This window comes from Arachis hypogaea, chromosome 3 (genome assembly GCF_003086295.3).
Source record: "Arachis hypogaea cultivar Tifrunner chromosome 3, arahy.Tifrunner.gnm2.J5K5, whole genome shotgun sequence".
Lineage (NCBI taxonomy): Eukaryota > Viridiplantae > Streptophyta > Magnoliopsida > Fabales > Fabaceae > Arachis > Arachis hypogaea.
This window is the reverse complement of record NC_092038.1, coordinates 114,897,766-114,916,287: the sequence shown is the minus strand read 5'-3', so window position 1 is coordinate 114,916,287 and position 18,522 is coordinate 114,897,766. Positions and strand designations below refer to the sequence as shown.

Here is an 18,522-nt window from a genome sequence, read left to right as displayed (position 1 = left end):
ACTCAAGAACTAAGCACATTGAGATAAAATATCATTTTATTAGGGAACATGTGCAAAAGGGTACTATTGATATTCAATTTGTAAAATCTGAAGATCAAATTGCTGATATTTTTACAAAACCTCTCTGTGAAGACAGATTCTGTACATTGAGAAAAAGTTTGGGAATGTTTGATTTGAATTGTATTGAAAATCTCTGAATTTGTGACTCTGTTCTGTTTTGCTCGTAGGTTTGGACGAGACAAAAATAAATGGCACAATGGAAGAGCTGTGGTCTAGGGGGAGGCAACGCAGAATTCAAAATTTTATGGGCCCCACCAAAATTTTTTCATGAACCCGCCATAACACTTTTGTTAGTTATCTCACTATGTACTTAAGAATCTTCCTTCTTGTGTCATAATATCTTCTTGGAAGTGGTTATTGTCAAATCAAATCCTTTTCTCCATCTAATCCCTAGATTTAAGGTAACCACTTTTCAGTTTTTGATTTCAAAAATTAAAAAGGAAATCAACTTTCTGGGCAATAACCGCCCATAATGGTCATTAACCCCCCACTGATGATCATTATTTCCATCTTTCTCTCTCTCTCCACAACACATTAAATGCATCAATCCATCTTACTTCTCTCCCACTCCACTCGGTTGTCAACCTCACCCCTTCATATTCTCATTCCTCCATTAATATGAAAAAGAAAACCGCGCCAAGAAAGAGTGAGAGAATACTTCTTTCTCAGAAACCTCCAACGCCTCAAACCCACACACATATCCACATTCACTCAACCTCATCATCTTCTCCTTCACCACCATCTAAGCGAACCACCACCATGAGAAGGAAAGTTATTGCTCACAAGAGCTCAGGCCGAGGAAAGAACAAACAACCGGCAGTCGAAGAAGAAGAGCAAGAGTCTCATACCTCTCCTACTCCTTCTCCTCCTCCCTCATCACCGAAGAAGACAACCCCCGGAAAAGGCTCAAAGAAAGATCAAGGGTTTGCACTAAATAACACAACCGAACCTGCGAACTTGGAATCCATGGAATTCCGAGATAAGTTTCGCAAATCTCATTCTCACTATGATCCAAGCAGGTTTAACTCATGCACCTCATATGAGTTCCACAAAGAGGTTGTGGAGAAACGACATCTGTGCACTACATATCTTGTCAGTCTCGACAATCTCAAGAACACCAACATTCCATCTCTGTTTGAACTTCTCAACTGGAAGCCTCTGCTCCTTATCAAAAAGCCGGTGTACCCAGGTCTTGTTAGAGAATTTTATGCTAACATGCGGCTCATCGATGGCACCCTTCACTCCTATGTCAAAAGGGTTCAAATAGCCCTTGATGCTGAGACAATTGGAGCAGCCCTGGGCTTCAAGGATGAAGGACCGAAAGCTTACATGGTTGAAAAATGGGACACACAAGTCGGCATTTCTCACAAAACTGTTCTTCAGCACATTTGCACTAACCTTTCCGGATTGCATGGAACCACTCCAACTCACAAAGCTCTTGGACCGGTCAATTCCTTGCTTCATCGCATCATCACTCATATTCTGACTCCCCAAAGCGGCTCACACAACCGAGTAACTTTTTCTGACTGTCTCATATTATTTGCTTTGGTTACCTCTACTCCTATCTCTTTTGGTTATATTATGATTAGACACATGTGGGATTCTGTTAAAAGCACCAGAAAGGCTAATCTGCCTTATGGTATGTTTTTAACCGGAATATTTGAGTACTTTAAAGTTGATTTGTTGAATGAGAAAGTAGAAAACGATGTGTCTACAATCCGTGGTGGAGGCGTGACTAAAGAAACCAAAGGGAAAAAATCGGACAGTGAGCCTGAAGGAAGGCCAGAATCTTCCAAAACAATCAGGTCCTTTCAACTGATCTTGGGAGAATTCTCAAACATGGCTGACATGATGTTTCGATCTCATAAAGAAGCCCGGAAACAGGCTTATGAGAATGAGAAGGCTTGGAAGAATTGCAAAGAAAGGGTGAACTTGATGCTGGAACAACTTAACAAGGATTTGGGAGAAGAGAGTGAAGGAGGCGCTGAAGAAGAGGACATGCAATTTTCTGATGATTAGTGTTTTGTTTCTGTTTGATATTGGCTCCATTAGGCTCAATCTCTTTTTGTATAAGCATGACTTGATACTCACTGCTTTAGGATAATCTTTAGGATGCTTTGATACACTTTTGCTATTTTATATTGTTTTTTTTTTTGTCATGTTTATCATGCTTTGTGCAGGTGCCCCTTTGATGACAAAAGGGGGAGGCAATTTAGGTTCCAAAATTGAAATTGGAACGAAACAGGGGCTGGAAAAACAGGGGTTGAAATTTTCATTTTTTGAAAATTCATGATTACCCTTGTTCAAAGAATGCATGTTGATTGCATATGATCATTGCTGTTTGAAAGACTTTTGTTTATTATGATTATGCATATTGATTGTATATGATCATAGCTGTTTGAACTACATTTGATTATCATGTTTAGTCAATTTTAGCATTTGGTTGATAATGATGTCTGATGCATGGCTGATTGATTCTTCATGATAATCTGGCTGGTTTAAAAATTATTTTTGGCAGTTCCTTTAATTGTGTAACATATCAAAACTGCCTTGTTTTTGAAATATTTTTCATCATGTTAATTTGCTTTGATATCTTAAACAAGAAAATGTTTGAAAAATATTTTGGAAACTTTTTGCAGTTTGAGCAGTAAATCAGTTTATGATATCAAATGAGTTTTGATTATCAATTAAAACTGCTCATAAATCAAGCAATTTAGCATTATAAAATTTGCTAAATAACATTGTTACTTGAAGCTTGATTTAAATGTTACAGGTTTATGCTTCCCTTGGTAAAATAGCATATATTAAGGGGGAGCCATGTGACATTTTGAAAGGGGGAGAAATTCAAATCAAAGGGAGTATTCCTTACTCAATTTTTAAATGTCTTTCCATTTCAATTTTAATAATGTTTGTCATCAAGGGGGAGATTGATGAGTTTGGAAAACTCTGAATTAATATTTGTGATGACTAAACATTATTAAAAATAATTAATTACAAAATTATTAATCTGATTCTCATTTAACATATTTTAATTAATAATTTTGTTGCAGGTTTTATGTTGGGCCGAGAAATGAGTTTCTGACTTAAGCCCAACAATTTACCTTGTTGCATGCATTATGTCATGAGGCTGAAATTTTATATTAATGGGCCAAAATAAATAATAATGTTGCAAGCCCAATGCTCTATTGTTTGCTTTCCATGCTTGATCCGTTACACAATTTTATCAGGAAAGCAAATGCTTACCAAATGGGCCAGCTTTGACCACATTATCACAAGCCCAAAGTATGATAAAGAGAAGAGCTTCCATGCTTGGTCCGAAATAAAAGAAAAATGAAAGCATAGTGCTTCCAACGGAACCAAGCTTTAACAAAGTGATGGATTTCAAAATCTATTACAATGTTAATTAATGCATGGGGAACATGAGAGAGAAAATTCAGCTGAATTGATTGATGGGTGTTATGTCAAACACGCCACTCTATGCTAAGGGAAGTAAAAGCAAGCTATGCCTAATTAAATTGTTTAACTTCTTTGCATTGCTTTTCTTTTCTTCAGATTTCTTTCATTCTCTCTCATCTCTTTCTTCTTCTTTCTTCGGTCTTTGTCCAGGAAACAATGGATGCCGAGCTCTTCAACGAAGAAAAAGAAAGAGTTGCATGCTTCAAGACCATCAAGCTAATGATGGCAAGAAAACATACCAAAAGAAAGATGAGCTGTGGCTAAGATACTTACCAAATGTGGTTAGATTTGGTGAAGCTATCTTGAGCCTTTCATGCTCAAAAATGGAAGAAGAAGATCCGGCCAGCTAAGAGAGATTCTTGAAGCATGGCTTGTCTTCGAATCTGACCAACCACCACAGGGAGTAGCTAGAGTGGCGAAGTGATGGTTGGAGGCAGAGTTTTGAAGCAGATGAAGTCATCATCATCATGAGGCATCAAGGGCCAGAAATCCATCTTGGAGAGGAAGCCAAAGATGGAGAGCCCGGATTGATGAAGGTTGATGATCAAGAAAGGACTAGAGGTAATTGCATGTTGGTTAATGCATGGTTATCTCTTCTCTCTTTGTGTGGCCGAACCGGTTTGTTGAAGGAGGAAGAAAGTTGGTTCGGTTTTGGCTTCAAGTGTGGAAGCTTTCCTGTTTCTTTAAAAAGGGGAAACAACCACAGTTTGAAGTAAGGAGAAAATTTGAGAGTGCAAGGCACAGAGTTCTCAGAGCTACCTGAGCTAACAGTTTTTCTCTTCTCCTTCAATGTATTCTGTTTAGTATTTTCTGTTTAATTTTGTCATGTCTTGAGTCTCATGGTAAAAGGCAAACAAGTGAGGTTTGTAATGAAAAAGCCATAGAGCGGAAAAAGGCAGAGAGTGCAAAATTAAAAGAAAAGCCATTGATGTCTTAGAGTTCCTTTGTACATCTTTGTTGTGTATCATGATTCTGTGGGAATCCCCTTGTAAGTTGGGTTAGCACTTTACAAGTTGTAATCAGATTGGTCATAGTGAAATTCCATCATATTTGTGATGGAGACTGGATGTAAGCTGCACTGCACTTAGCAGCTGAACCAGGATATATCTGGGTGCAATCTTCTTCTCTTTCTACTCCATTTCTGCTTTCTATCACACACGAGCAAAAGACAGAATTTTCTCGTCCCAAGTGACGAGACAAAACAAAAAGTCTCGTGGCAAGGGACGAGACAACACCGAGTTGCTCGTGTCAAGTGACGAGCAAAAACATAAAAGTCTCTTCCAAGAATCAGCAAGTGTTAGCATTCGAAAAAGGGGCTAAGATTCAACCCCCCCTTCTCTTAGCCACTGAAACCATCAACATATACTTGCAGTTACTAATTCAAATCATAATAAATATAACCAAACTAAAAAATACATGGTTTCTTTTATGTTCTTCTTCTCTTCTACTCCAGTTCATCAGCTTTCATTTTCTTCTTCAATTCTTTCATAATGCCATTGTCATGGTTGATCTCTATACTCTTTTTGCTAGACATGTAGTCAGTTATTTCTCAAGATTGAGCTTTCATAATCCTCTCCATGTTTACAGTCCAACCATACTCACCTGTCACCAATTAACAAATTGAATGAAATTGTAAATTAATATGTTGTTCCATATACTGCTAAGATTTTTATTTTTTCATGTTCATAATTATATTGTTAAAAATCAAACATAAAAATTTATGAAATATGTTAAGTCAGAAATTTGTACATAAAAGTAAAAAAAAGAGATTAAAACAACACTTGACCCACATTCTCCTTTTTACTTCTGTAACCAAAGGACTTAATGATTGTTTTGTAATTTATAATATGGTAATGATGATGAAGATGATGATTTGCATAAATAAATCTAACCTGGTATTCACATAACTAGGACTTTGATAATTACAATCCAATGACCATTTTTACAAGTTGTAGGTTTTACATGTAACTTGCGAGAGGCTGCAATTTAATAAGTAATCAAATAAGAGAATAATTTTAGCCTCAAACCAATTTGATTTCTACATACTAGAAGAGAACATGTCACATTCACCAATGAACCACCTTCTTACTAACCGATTAAGCATAAATTTAAAAATATTATGAAAAGAAATAAAAGCTTAAGAAGGAGAATTTACGAAACAACTAAAGAGAAGGACGAGATAATTCTACATCTTCACAATATAAGGTGAGAGATTTATATAAAATGATTTCATATCTCATTCCATCAAATGATTAAACAAATAATAAAGTGCCACCATTTTGTCTTGTTCAAAGATCTTTCTCTTCATAGTTGTAGTCTGCAGTGTTACTATAATAGTAGTATACGGTTTTACTTAAAGTACCTTTCAACATGTTAGAAAAAAAATTATTTGTTAAATTGACCAATTTGAATGTTGGAATCAATGACAGCTAGTATACTGCTAGTTTCAATTCCAACTAGATTAAAGTTTCTCTAAGATTAATAAAAATGTATAAAAATATATAAGAAATCTGAATATAAAAAAGATATGAACAACAGTTAGGTATATTGTGGGAAGCGCACAATTGAAATCAAGATATTACTATATTAATAGAGTAATTCAAACTACACAAAACTAGTTATATTATACGTCATAGATTAAAATTGCTCTAAATTTAATAAGAATAGGCAAAACCAAAGAAATATAAATATTAAAAATCCAATCAAGTTTTAAGTAAAATAAAAATCAATTGACAATGTAGTAAACTAATAAACTTTATCTTAATTTTGAGAGTAAATAAAACATCTTCAAGGATTTCATTGTTGGATCACCATGTTGGTGGCATGAACTGATTTTTTAGGTACCTTGTTGATCATTTTTACATTATTAGCTAAAGAATTAATGAACCACTCTTCATCAAAGATATTAGAGAAATTACTATAAAAAAAATAAAAAAATATAAAATCTAATTATAAGCAGAATCTAAAAAAGAGAATGAACTTCTAACTGATAAATAACAGAAGTTAATTAGTTATCTATCATTCTAGCAAAAAAATGGGGGCTTGAAGCTAAACACACATAAACTTAGGGTTCAAGTCTTCCTCTCAATGGATTGGAACCTGGATTTGAGTTGGGTTTTGAATTGGGCCACAGACACCAGCTTCTTGCTCACCCTGCTACCTTGGATATCGGTTGCTACTGTAAACGTAATTCTGTAGATTTGGCATGCTTACTCGTTGATTCTACGTGAATACTACTTTTCTGAGACACAAAGCAAGAACATTACGAAAAGGAGGAATAGAATCGCAAAAACGTACAACTTTGCGAATTAACTTGCGATTCTAACTACCTTGGCAACAACAATAACAATAACAATTAACAAATTAAAATCAATAATAATTAATAAAATAAAAAACAACAGTAGTAGACACCAGCACAAATTAGAAGAGAGAACAGTAAATCAAGAAATAAAAATCAATAGAAAAACAGAAAAAATCAAAAAGCAAAAATATCAAGAAGTTGAATCAGAAATAAAAGAACTAACCTATCTCAAGCTCCATTCTTGATGAGTTGCTAATGAAGATAGAGTGATAGAGTGCAGGGAGGACGACACACACAGAGAGAGAGAGAGAGAGAGAGAGAGAGAGGCGCTACAAGGATGACAGTGTGCTATTAGGAGAGGACAAGACGTGCAGCGTGGATTCGTGTCGTGGAGAACGATGGAGAGAGAGAGGCACTACGGGAAAGGAGGTTAAATTTTGGGTTCATAAGGAAATTGGTAAACAAATAAAATAGGTGAGAATATGATTAAAAGTTTTTTACTAAAATTTTTAACTATGAATAATTTTAGGCAACTTTTTATAAGTGTTATTTATTAAAATTTTTTACTACTCTTATAAAATGTATTTTTGTTTGAAAATATTGTCTTACATTTTTTTTATATTGCAACATGTTGTAAATGTAGTCTTAGATATCAAAGATAACTATTTTTATGGGTAGCAAAAAATTTTATATTTTCCCTGTTCAAAGGCAATTGGCCAAAAATATTGTCTTTGCCTATTTAAGAGAACTTTTATTAAACGTTGCTTCGAATAAGGATTACCCTAGACCAAAAATGTTGTAGTAACCAATGGCAGCAAAGCATCCACTACAATTCAAATCTTCTTCAAGTAATTTGAGGTGCGTATTCCATGTTTTTTGGTTGCCCTTTTAATTGAATTTTGATTTGTTTGAATCTTGATTTTCAAGATTTTTTCAACAAATTCCTAAATATTGGTCCAAACTTGATGCGCATAAGTGCAATCGAACATTCCATTGTTGAATGATGAGTCTATTGAGGTTTGAAGCCATCTCATGAGATGATTGTCTTTTATATTCACTACAAGAAACACAGAGGATAGCGGCGGCAAATTGTCTGTCGTTTCTCCAACTGCAACAATTTGAGAGGATAGCTGCGATTCCATTTTAGACCTTCAATCTGACGTCGAATCAACATGAATTAGTGTCGAATCCATGTAGCCCCGCCGCTAACCCCAATCCTTATATTGAAGTTACCCAAATTTAATTCAGATTTTCCAAAATTAAGAAATAGAAGAACCCGCCAATGGAGAGAGCAAAGCGCACGAATCTCTTCCCTGCTCCACCATGCCCCGCTATATCATCGTCGAGTTGCGTGGTTGCCGACCCATCTTCCTCTCACCGCCGTCAACCATTACCCTCTACTCTGACGGCTCGTGAAACTGCTAATCCATCCTCCATGGTGTGCAAAACCCTCCCTTGTTCTCTGCTCCACCCGTGCGAGTCTGTGCCATCTTTGAGTTGCGTGGCTGCCGACCCATCCTCCTATCACTGCCGTTGAAGTTCCCTCTCTCCTCCACCGTGCGTAAAACTCAAATTTTGGGTCTGACTGTGCATCATCATCATCATCACATCATTTAGTATCAATTCTTGTTCAAATGTTAGCATATTTATACATAGTCAATTAAAAGTATGTTGAATTAGGGTTCACCGATTAATTTTGTTAGACTTCTATCAATTTCTTCAGAAAGATATTTAGGTATTGTATTTGAAAATTTGGTGAAATTTGGTATGCTGTATGTATCGAATTGTGACCCTTCTCACTATGTGATCAGTCTCATCAACTGGACATTACGAATTTGTTTGCTATAGTGGTTCTGGTTTGCCATGACAAAGTACAGTATGCTTGGGATTTTTCTTAATCAAACTGTTTTAATTCGTCTCTTCTTATTCTTTCTTTTTTTTTCGAATCAGAATTTGATTATTCTGTAGGTTTATCATTTATTCTAGGTTGTTCCCTTATGTTCTTTTTTATCTTATCTATCTCACATGAGCTGTATCTGAATCCAGGTTCTTCTAATGCTATTGAGCTCTTGTTCAAGCAAATAGTAACTGAGTTTATACATGGTGGCTCTCATCCTAAGCTAATCCTTTAATAGTTTGCTTAATGTTTAATATTAGTAGATATTTTTATTTCCATGGTCTGGACACTGAACTTTGATATTTTTATGAGCATTGGCTTAACTAGTACAGTGTTGGCTAATTGGCCTTGGGTTCAATTCCTACATGTGCTCCTTCATTTTTAGTTTTATAGTAATAACTCCTTTAGCTGGATTGTTGCATACTTTGACCTTGAAATTAGAGAATGCCCCCTTTACTCTTGAACTTCTGCTCACTGTCAATTCCTCCTTAATTCCTTATGTTTTGCTAATTACTTCTGGTTTGTTATTTTTAGTTTGATTTGTTTTGAACTTTCTTTCTATACACTTTGAAATTGGTTTTGCTCAAGTTTTGTACCCAGTAATCTTCATTGCGTAGCCCTCTTTCAAATGATGTTGTTCATTCGTTTGTATCTATCTTATGCTATTATGCCTCAGGATTCTTATAATACTTTCTTTCTTGTTCATCAAGCATTGCATGTGCTTTTTATTCTCCAAATCAACTGGTTTATGGCATTAGTTATAATATAACAAAAGAATTGTGATTACATGATTTCTCAATGCACACAAATATTATATTTATAATTCCGTTAAAGCTTATATTTAAATTTGTTTTCTATTTGATATGCAGGTTCCTTGCAAAGTAATCCGTGGGCCATTAGTTGATGAGATTCATCAAGTGTTTAGCTCTTGAATTTACTAGGTTAGTGTCCTTTAAACCAATTTAGTGTTTATTGTCTTTTTTCTTTTTCAACATATAATGGTATGTCCTATTGTTTTCAAAATACTTAAATGGGTTTGCTTTGTCCATAAGCATGTCATTTGCTTTCTATTTATTTGTTTTATTTATTTTTTGAAGGTTATTAGGCTTTAAAAAGATGAAGACCATGCCGAAGTTGAATAACTGTGAGTTGCATTTTTTAGAATAGTGAGAAGTCACTTTTTTCATCATGCAAAATAGAATATTATGCTGTTAATTGTCTAAAGTTAAGAAACAAATTGTTTTATGAAGGTTGGTCCAATTCCAACTGATGATGGAGTTGGAAAAGAGGTGATCACACAAATAACAGCAAATATGGCTATAAACAAGGAGTATTATACTAATTCTAATGGAAGAGATTTTCTGAAAAAGGTAACTCTGATTCCAATTTTCTTTTGTTTGTAACTAAAAATCCTCCTAGGAAAGATGTTCAACATTGAGTTTTCTTACTAAAAAATGCTTACGCAGGTTCGTGATCACAGAGAAGATTGGCCCTTTCAAGTTACTCAACCTATGGCAGGAAACTACTATCCAGTAAAATTCCTTGGATCTTTTATTTATTTATCTATTTTTCATAGTTTATGAGCTTTTATAATATTATGGTTAAGTTTGTTATAATGCAACTAAACTACTTTTGTCTTGTATGTAGATTAATCTTGGAATTTATGTACAAAAAAAATCTTCTTTTTACGCCTTGCTCCTCTTCTGCTTCCTCTGCTCTGCCAGATCCATTCGTTGTTTCCTCTATGCTATGCATGAGTGTCCTGCCAACGTCGCTACTCGTGCTTCCATTCTTTTGCTCTGCTCCTTCACTTCTAGTTTTCTCATGTAACTTGGTTGAGATTATGCCTTCTTTTAATATGGTTCATATTTCTTTCTCTATTATTTGGTTCCAATTCCATCCCTTTTTTTATTTGGTTTCAATTTACTCCATTGTTTTGTATTTGTTCTTGCCAAGAACAAAAGACGGTAAAGCAAAATCCAATCTACCAACGACGCTGCCACTTTGCCCTGCATTTCCAGTTTGTGGGTCTTTCTTGCTAACCATCACTGCTCTGCTACATCCTCTCCTCTTATCTGGTTTGTTCTTCACTCTTTGTGACTATTTTTTCTTTTTAATTAATTTAGATGCCAATTTTAGTATTTTGATAATTTGTGATGATTATCACTTAACAATTTTAATATTGATTTTTACCTAATAATGCATTTAATTTGAAATGATTAATGACTTTTGATTTTTGTTTTTTATCGCTGTTTCATCCAAAAGTGCAAGCAAATTGACAAGGCTTGAATTGGATCTCAGGATCAAGGTACATGGGTGCAACTTAACCTGAGGTTTCTTATTGTTTGTGTTCCTTGCATAGTTAGCTTATTAGCTGAAATGTTAAATAGAATAGATCCTAAATTCTGAATTACTTTTCAAATAAATTTTTTGACTCAGATGTTTGGGGAGGTGCCAAGTTGTCTAATATTCTTGAACTAGTTGGAATACTAAAGTTGACCAATAGTACTCATCAATTTGGTGAAAAACATGTTGAGTTTGTTAGTGTTGATAAGTCTAAGATAACTATTATGATGTGTATTTAAGTTACACATCATGGATTACTTCTTGTTTTTAGTTTTATTTATGGATACAATTCTATTGATTTCTTTCAGTCAAGCAACGAATTCTAAAGCAAAAAAAGTTGATTGATATTTCAAATTCAGGCCCTAATTCACTAGACAAAATAAATTTTGACATTTTCTAAGGAATACTTTGGTATTAATAAATAATGATTTCATTTTGGCAGTGTGCTATATTTCTCTAGAAGATGTGAGCACACTAAATCCTGAAAAGGTTAGTTTATATGATCGTGTACATGGGCTACTCATGCATGATCATGAATGTGCTTTTATTGGTTCGATATGAAATGCACAAACATGTTTCTTTTCTTAATTCTTTTTTACATTTCCTAAATGTTTGAGTTTAATACTTAGATATTACATTTAGGTAAAAAATAGTGGATATGCAGCATCAGATGGTGGCAGAGGCATTGAGAGAGTCGATATTTCTATTGATGGAGGCAAAATCTGGATTGAAGCCTCAAGATGTCAGAAAAGTGGTGTCCAATACATAGCAGATGGCTCCAATAGTGACAAATGGGCATGGGTGCTATTTGAGGCCACAACTGATATTTGTTAGAGCACTGAGATTATTACAAAAGTGGTATGTAATACATCTGCTCATTTTCATGATTCTAGTTACTCATCTTATGGAACTAGCACAATATCCTAAATACATAGCATTTATTGATGCATACATCTAAGAGATAATAACAGGATATGGTTCATTCAAAATGTGGAATTGTTGGAATTGTTATCTATTCCAATTTCTAGATTATTTGCACCAATTCATTTTTACAAACACTAACATCTACTCACAAGTTGTTGAGTGTCTAGAGTCTTCCAAGAGTTCAAATAACATTTTTTAAACTTTATTGTGATTTATGTTCTATTTTATATGATTATATTATTTTTATAAAGTGATTAGATTAATTTAATGGATGAAGTTGTATGGGAGAGTGGAATGATGTAAATGATATTCATTATATAATGATAGATAAATGATACAACTAGATAACTGATGAATGTTGGAGGACCAACTACAACTTTTACGGTTGTTCTAACCTCATCAAATATGCACTAGGACTTTCTTTACTGGCTTCCAATGTCAATTAATTAACATAGTTTTTTAATTATTTAATTTTCTAAGGTTCTTTGATATTTTTACTGGAAATGTATTTCTAGTGTTTGAGTGTGTGTATAATTATGTATAGCTAATGTATATCAATTTTATTATACTATTTATAGAAATGACCATGGCCTTATTCTTTTCCTTCTTAGGACTTATTTGTTTAGTGGCTAAATTAGGATCAAAATTTAATATTAATTTTTTTACCTAATAATGAATTTAATTTAATCTCTAATTATAAATTGCGATTAGTCTATTTGACTATTTTTCTTTGAATTTTTTATACTTCTTATCCTGCAATTTGAATATTGTTTTGATTTTTGCAATGATTACAAGCTTAAAGATGTACATATCTTGTCACCATCTTCAAGTCAGAGAATATATATATATAGTATAAGATAAGATAAGAAGCTAATTAAGCTATAGCTAGTATTAGTGGAGACTTTTACAATCTTCCAAACACTTTTTTTCTATAACAAGCTAAGTGATGAGGACTGTGGTTAATGTCCCCACTTTCTCATGTAGTTTTAAAGTTTTACATACATGTTATTATATATATAATTTAATCTAAATAAAGTGCTAATTAGTACCAATTTTCTGGCTTTTTTTTTACCACAGGTAATCTAATTACTGTTGTAGCTAATGCTTTGCTACTTCGTCATTGTAGTTTTTAAACTTGTATTTGATTTGTCTTTCAGTTATATTGTGTTATTCATGTTGCTGAACTCTCCTCAGATGACACATTATTTTATTATAGGTAATAATTTAGCTATTGTGGGCAATCAAAAGGTTTCTGTAGCATTTTGATTTGGTATCGATTAATATGATAACCATGTGTAAGTATGCTTGTAGTTACCGCTTGTGCTTGCTGTTTTTGCAATGGCTACAAGCCTGAGGATGTACCCAGCTTGTCAGCATCTTCAAGTTCAGACCAGGGCTCATGCAGCAGCAACAGCAGATATGGCTTCATGTGCCACCATCTATGGAGTTTGTTCTATATGAATTTTTCAAATATATGAAGAGATTACAAGCATAAATGATTTTTCTATACACACCAAGTTTAATGGTAATAATTATACTTGATTCTTAAAGTTGAACTATACGCTATGATTCCTTATTTTTTTATGTAGATTTCTTGTTAGGAGAGAAGAATAGTAGTTGATTTTGATTTTAATTTTTCTCTCTTGTTTTACCATTTTTGTATTGCAAGAACGTTCAGTGGGTATTGCACACTCCTTTGTATTGTTCAATATTTTTTGAGTAAATAATTTACAAATAAGTGTATTTCTTGTTAGGAGAGAAGAATAGTAGTTGATTTTGATTTTAATTTTTCTCTCTTGTTTTACCATTTTTGTATTGCAAGAACGTTCAGTGGGTATTGCACACTCCTTTGTATTGTTCAATATTTTTTGAGTAAATAATTTACAAATAAGTGTTCTTTTAGTTAACATTTTGGAATTATGTACGAGTTTAATATTGCTTATTTAGTATTTTTTTATCTCAAGTTTAATAAATATGATGTAAAAGAAATAGGTTATAGTAAAAAAAATGGTATAAACTATTGTAGTTGGTTAGCTTGTTTTTAAGCTTGTGTATGAAATTGCGACAGTTGAAAACCATTGCAATTTAAAAAAAAACGCACATAAATTTGCAGTGGTTCAAAACTGTCGTAAATTATTTTTAAATCCATTTATTAAAATAGTGGCGGTTCTGCAATCACCGCAAAATTAAATCTCCACGCTTTAAACTGCAATGTTTGTGGAACTGCTAGTATCTCGTTTTGTGGCATTTTTCCATAAAAAACCACCACTAATTTTCGTATTCCTTGTAGTGATTCCAATCTTTGTAATAAGTCTGCCATTCGATTCTAACCATTCTTGCACTTTAGTCTCATCTTGATATTGATGTGCAATTTCATCTTCAAGTAGGTGATCTTTCAAATTATTTGCATTAGTGATATGAAGAGCAAATTGTTGCCACGTTTTGTAGGAATTTTCAGAGGAAAAAGATAGTTGAAAAGGCATTATTAGGGGTGGCAATGGACAGGGTAGGGTAGGGTTTGAATCCATCCCTAACCCTACCCGTGGGTTGAATTTTTTTTACTAAAACTCAATTCTATTCTACCCGCACTCAACCCAAACAAGTATTCGACCTTACTCGTGGGTTGACAAAAAGAAACATCATTATTATGTAATCTAAAAAGCATAAAAATTAAAAATACAATTCAAACATTCGAATTAACATCAAATATCTAATTAAAATCTGCTTATGAATTTAACAGAATTTAACACTAATATGTTCATTTATCTCTGTTTATTAAGCATTTTCATGCACCATCCCTGATTCATTCACTTTATTCATCTTCATATAAACTTAAAAAAATCTTAGCATCTATTCTAATTTCCAACTAGTCCAAACAAGGTCATTTAAAACCATGCAACCATGAATATAAATAAAAATCAAATTACATAATTAAATATATAATTAAAATCAAATTAAAATCTGCATATGAACTTAACAGAATTTAACATTGTTCTGTTTATTTATCTCTGTTTATTGAGCATTTTCATGCGCCATCCCTGATTCATTCACTTCATTCTTCTTCAGAAAAACTTAAAAAAATCTCAGCATCTGTTCTAACTTCCAACCAATCCAAAGAAAAATTTCCAATCACAAGATCATTTAAAATCATACAGCAATGAACTCAAATAAAAATTAAATTACATAATCAAATATCTAATTAAAATCAAATTAAAATCTGCATATAAACTTAACAGAATTTAATACTGATCTATTCATTTATCTCTGTTTATTGAGCATTTTCATACGCCATTCGTGATTCATTCATCTTCATATAAACTTAAAAAAAAGCTCGTCATCTGTTCCAACTTCCAACCAGTCCAAATAAAAATTTCTAATCACAGGTGTCATTTAAAATTATATAATCATGAACATGAATAAAAATCAAATTACATAATCAAATATCTAATTAAAATCAAATTAAATAATAATTGAGTTTCAGTTTTAAAGGCAGATAAACATACTTTTAGAGTTTTAGCACGAGAAGCAGGCATTGAAAGGAGGAACAAAGCACAAGGTAGGATGTAATAGAGCCGGTGATGTGACACAGGCAAGTTGAACGGAGAACGAAGTACGCGACAAGGTCGCGATGCGAGTACGGTGCAGCAGAGTTGGCAACGAGAGTGAGAGGAGACTGCAACACTGTCGACGACACGAGTCGAGGCAGGCGCAGGTAACGTGAGTAGCGCCGGCGACAGGAGCGGAGGTAAACGCGGACAGAGTGCAGAGAGATTTAAATTTGAGAGAAGAGGATTAGGGTTCTTGAGGGACTGAGCCGCTGAGGGAGTAAGGCCTATGAAATAGGGTTTGTAACCTGAATAGATTGAGGCCAAGTAGGGTTGTTAAAGTTATATTTATATCTTATTAAATAAGAAATGAGTTTTGTAAAAATAAAAATGTTAATATTGCAAATCGATAAACTTAGTTCAGTGGCTAAGAATTTTTTGATACTCGCGAGTAGGGTTCATTCTGCCATGCATAGGTATTGTCGACACCATAAATTTTTAACCTGGAATTCTATGATATCATGAAAGAACTAGAGAAAAATTTGGCTAGCACTTAACCAGCAAAAGAAAAGTGAATAATTTTATATCATTAGATATAATCTCACACTATTAAAAATACTAATAGTAATTATTTAATGACTATAAATCATACCCGCTGCTCCCTAACACTCCACTTTTGATTATTGTGTGTGGATACAATAGCTCTCAGCCTATATATACAAATCAGTGAAGTCACGTAACACAGGAATGCATGCAACAAATTCTGTTAGCTTGGCAACTACGTAACCTAACAATACATGCAGTTACTTATCCATTTTCTTTATCATCTTCTTGATCTTAATTACATCTAATCTATTAGAAGATCTGGCAAGAAGCTGCGTAGAGATAGATGAAAATTCTAATAGTATAACGAATACAGTAGTTTGTAATGTTGGTCCGAAGTGTTCGCGAAATATAGATAAACATTGTTAGTCACTGAACTTTCTGTTATCATATGATAATTTATTTTAATAAAAGTTTTCTAGTTGATAAACAAATTGCATATCATCTGTGATTGGTGATGCGGCTTAAGCTTTAAAATGAAGTGAATCTTAATTCTTTTATTAAATTCGTTTTTGATTTTCTTCTTTGGATTTTTTTTTTTAAAAAGGATCAAACTTACGTATATTTAGATAACGAACGCTTTTGCAGTGCAATAATAAATATCCATAAATGTCTAAGTAACATTTCGACATTTTCTTACATCATCAGTGATGATAAAATTAAAGTTAAACGTGATCTTGTCTTCAACCCCTTTTTTGCTTTGATAATTTTTGTAATAAAAATGTGTCCTACCTCTCAGAAGTGATTCAATTCATTCAATTCTCATCATGTAGGCGCCACCGACTCCGCTTTTTCACGTGGTTCATATCCAAAATAGTGGGAATATGGGTTCTCCTATACACTTTGCCATGGCAATACAAATTACATAAAAGTGTATCCTTTTTCCTATTTTAAAACTATTATATACATGCACTCTTATATAATATCATATCGTCTCTTCATTATTGGCTCAACTAAAAATTAAGGTGACGCAATTTTTTAGCTTTTGCGTCATTAAAAAAAATAATGTCTGAAAATGAAACCCCCCCTTCCCCCATGAGGTCGTTCCATTCAAGATATACAGGGCAAAAATAAAAATAAAATTCATCGCCACCTTACTTTATATTTTTTAAAAAACAATATTATAACATAAATTCTTTTGGGGTCTAATCCAATCATAACCCACGTCAGCAATGCTTTCCTCTTGCCACCACCATTGCCAATTGTATTCACAATTTATATCGTTTCCAAATTGGTGCGGAATCTGAGAGTTACTATGTTAAATTCTGTTTGAATTATTGAAAACTTATACCAAATTTGCATCCACGTCGTACGCGGTAGCCTTTGTTCTTATCTTGTGTTGGGTAACCATATATATGTTTGTCCAACACAACTTGGACGACACCAAGCTTCCACTTATATACATTTTATTTTCGCTTTCTTTTTTTATTATCTAGACTCTTCGGTTTTCTATTAATGGTTCTATCTAAACAACTTAGTATTGCTAACTTTATATATGCATTGGACTTATAATGAAACTAAGGAGAATATAAAAATGGTGATACGGATAAGGGGTTGGAGCTATTTGACAACAATATAATATAAACTTTTTCCTTCGTTATGGAAATAGGAATATGTATATGCGAATTAACACAACATGAAGCTAAATGAGACAAACTCCAATTTCACACGTAGTAGTGAGAAGTGGCACTCATCAAATGAAATACATCAATTAGCGCGATAAATTGAAAGAATTATATGGAATGTTTATATTAAAATTTTTCTTTTAAAATCTACCACGATCAAGCTCTAGATCTTTAATTCATAAAAATTATAATGCCAAGTCATTGTTATGTCTCTCAAAAAATTTAAATCGATAACAGAAGACACAAAAATAATTATATCTGTAAACAATTTAACAATTAGTAAGTAGTAATAGTGTGCATTATATTGCGGCTGATACCTAGCTAGGTCAACAATGATAGCAAAGGCGTTTAGCATATTCTCCATCATTATCATTATTTTCATCATCATCAGCAGTAGCAAGTTGAGGTTGTATATCCACCGTCCATTGGCCTCTTTAATGCCCAAAGAGTTAAGATCCCAGCCTTCAAATGCGATTACACATCAAAAAGTTACCCTATGGTAACAGTAGCTAGAGTTACTAGGTAGTGGGATTCTGAATTTCACGAATGGAAAGAGTATCTGTTCCGGAATCATGCAAAGAAAAAATGGATGAACGGAGGCAAGTGGGGAATGCCCCCCCATATATATAATATGTATAGACTTTCCCTCCAGCAGTGCATTACAGTTCACAACAATAACAAATTTGGCTCTGTTTAATTATACCTTGCTTCAACTTAATTTGGTTTTATTATTCAGGGGAATCATGTTTTTCTTTTTCCTTTTTC

The 18,522-nt window shown here is 33.4% G+C and overlaps 1 protein-coding gene and 1 long non-coding RNA gene across 18 annotated transcripts; one reads left to right on the top strand and one right to left on the bottom strand.

The window, feature by feature from the left end:
• Window positions 1-4,419: 4,419 nt before the first annotated feature.
• LOC112790964 (uncharacterized) lies at window positions 4,420-7,527 on the bottom strand. Of its 3 annotated transcripts, XR_003196997.3 has the most exons (4): window positions 7,041-7,274; window positions 6,575-6,757; window positions 5,409-5,495; window positions 4,795-5,118 (listed from the first exon to the last, which is right to left on the bottom strand). It is a non-coding gene; the product is annotated as an uncharacterized lncRNA (long non-coding RNA). The 3 variants fall into 3 exon arrangements; XR_003196998.3 differs by lacking the exon at window positions 5,409-5,495 and having other exon boundaries at window positions 4,420-5,118; window positions 6,616-6,757; window positions 7,041-7,527; XR_003196996.3 differs by lacking the exon at window positions 5,409-5,495 and having other exon boundaries at window positions 4,420-5,118; window positions 7,041-7,237.
• On the top strand, window positions 7,438-13,722 carry LOC112790962 (uncharacterized). 15 transcript variants are annotated; one of them, XR_011880099.1, is made up of 13 exons: window positions 7,465-7,675; window positions 7,890-8,374; window positions 9,584-9,655; window positions 9,812-9,858; window positions 9,965-10,084; window positions 10,181-10,246; window positions 10,362-10,540; window positions 10,671-10,792; window positions 10,980-11,022; window positions 11,503-11,549; window positions 11,703-11,918; window positions 13,142-13,200; window positions 13,296-13,722. XR_011880099.1 is itself a non-coding variant. In XM_072233280.1 (8 exons), the coding sequence occupies exons 3-7, from the start codon at window positions 9,959-9,961 to the stop codon at window positions 10,991-10,993; spliced, it is 507 nt and encodes a 168-aa protein (XP_072089381.1). In that variant the 5' UTR covers window positions 7,688-8,374; window positions 9,584-9,679; window positions 9,914-9,958; the 3' UTR covers window positions 10,994-11,022; window positions 11,503-11,551. The 15 variants fall into 15 exon arrangements, 1 of the variants encoding a protein (XP_072089381.1); XR_011880102.1 differs by having other exon boundaries at window positions 7,523-7,675; window positions 7,890-8,396; XR_011880111.1 differs by having other exon boundaries at window positions 7,559-7,675; window positions 7,882-8,374; window positions 10,439-10,540.
• The last annotated feature ends 4,800 nt before the right edge of the window (window positions 13,723-18,522 follow it).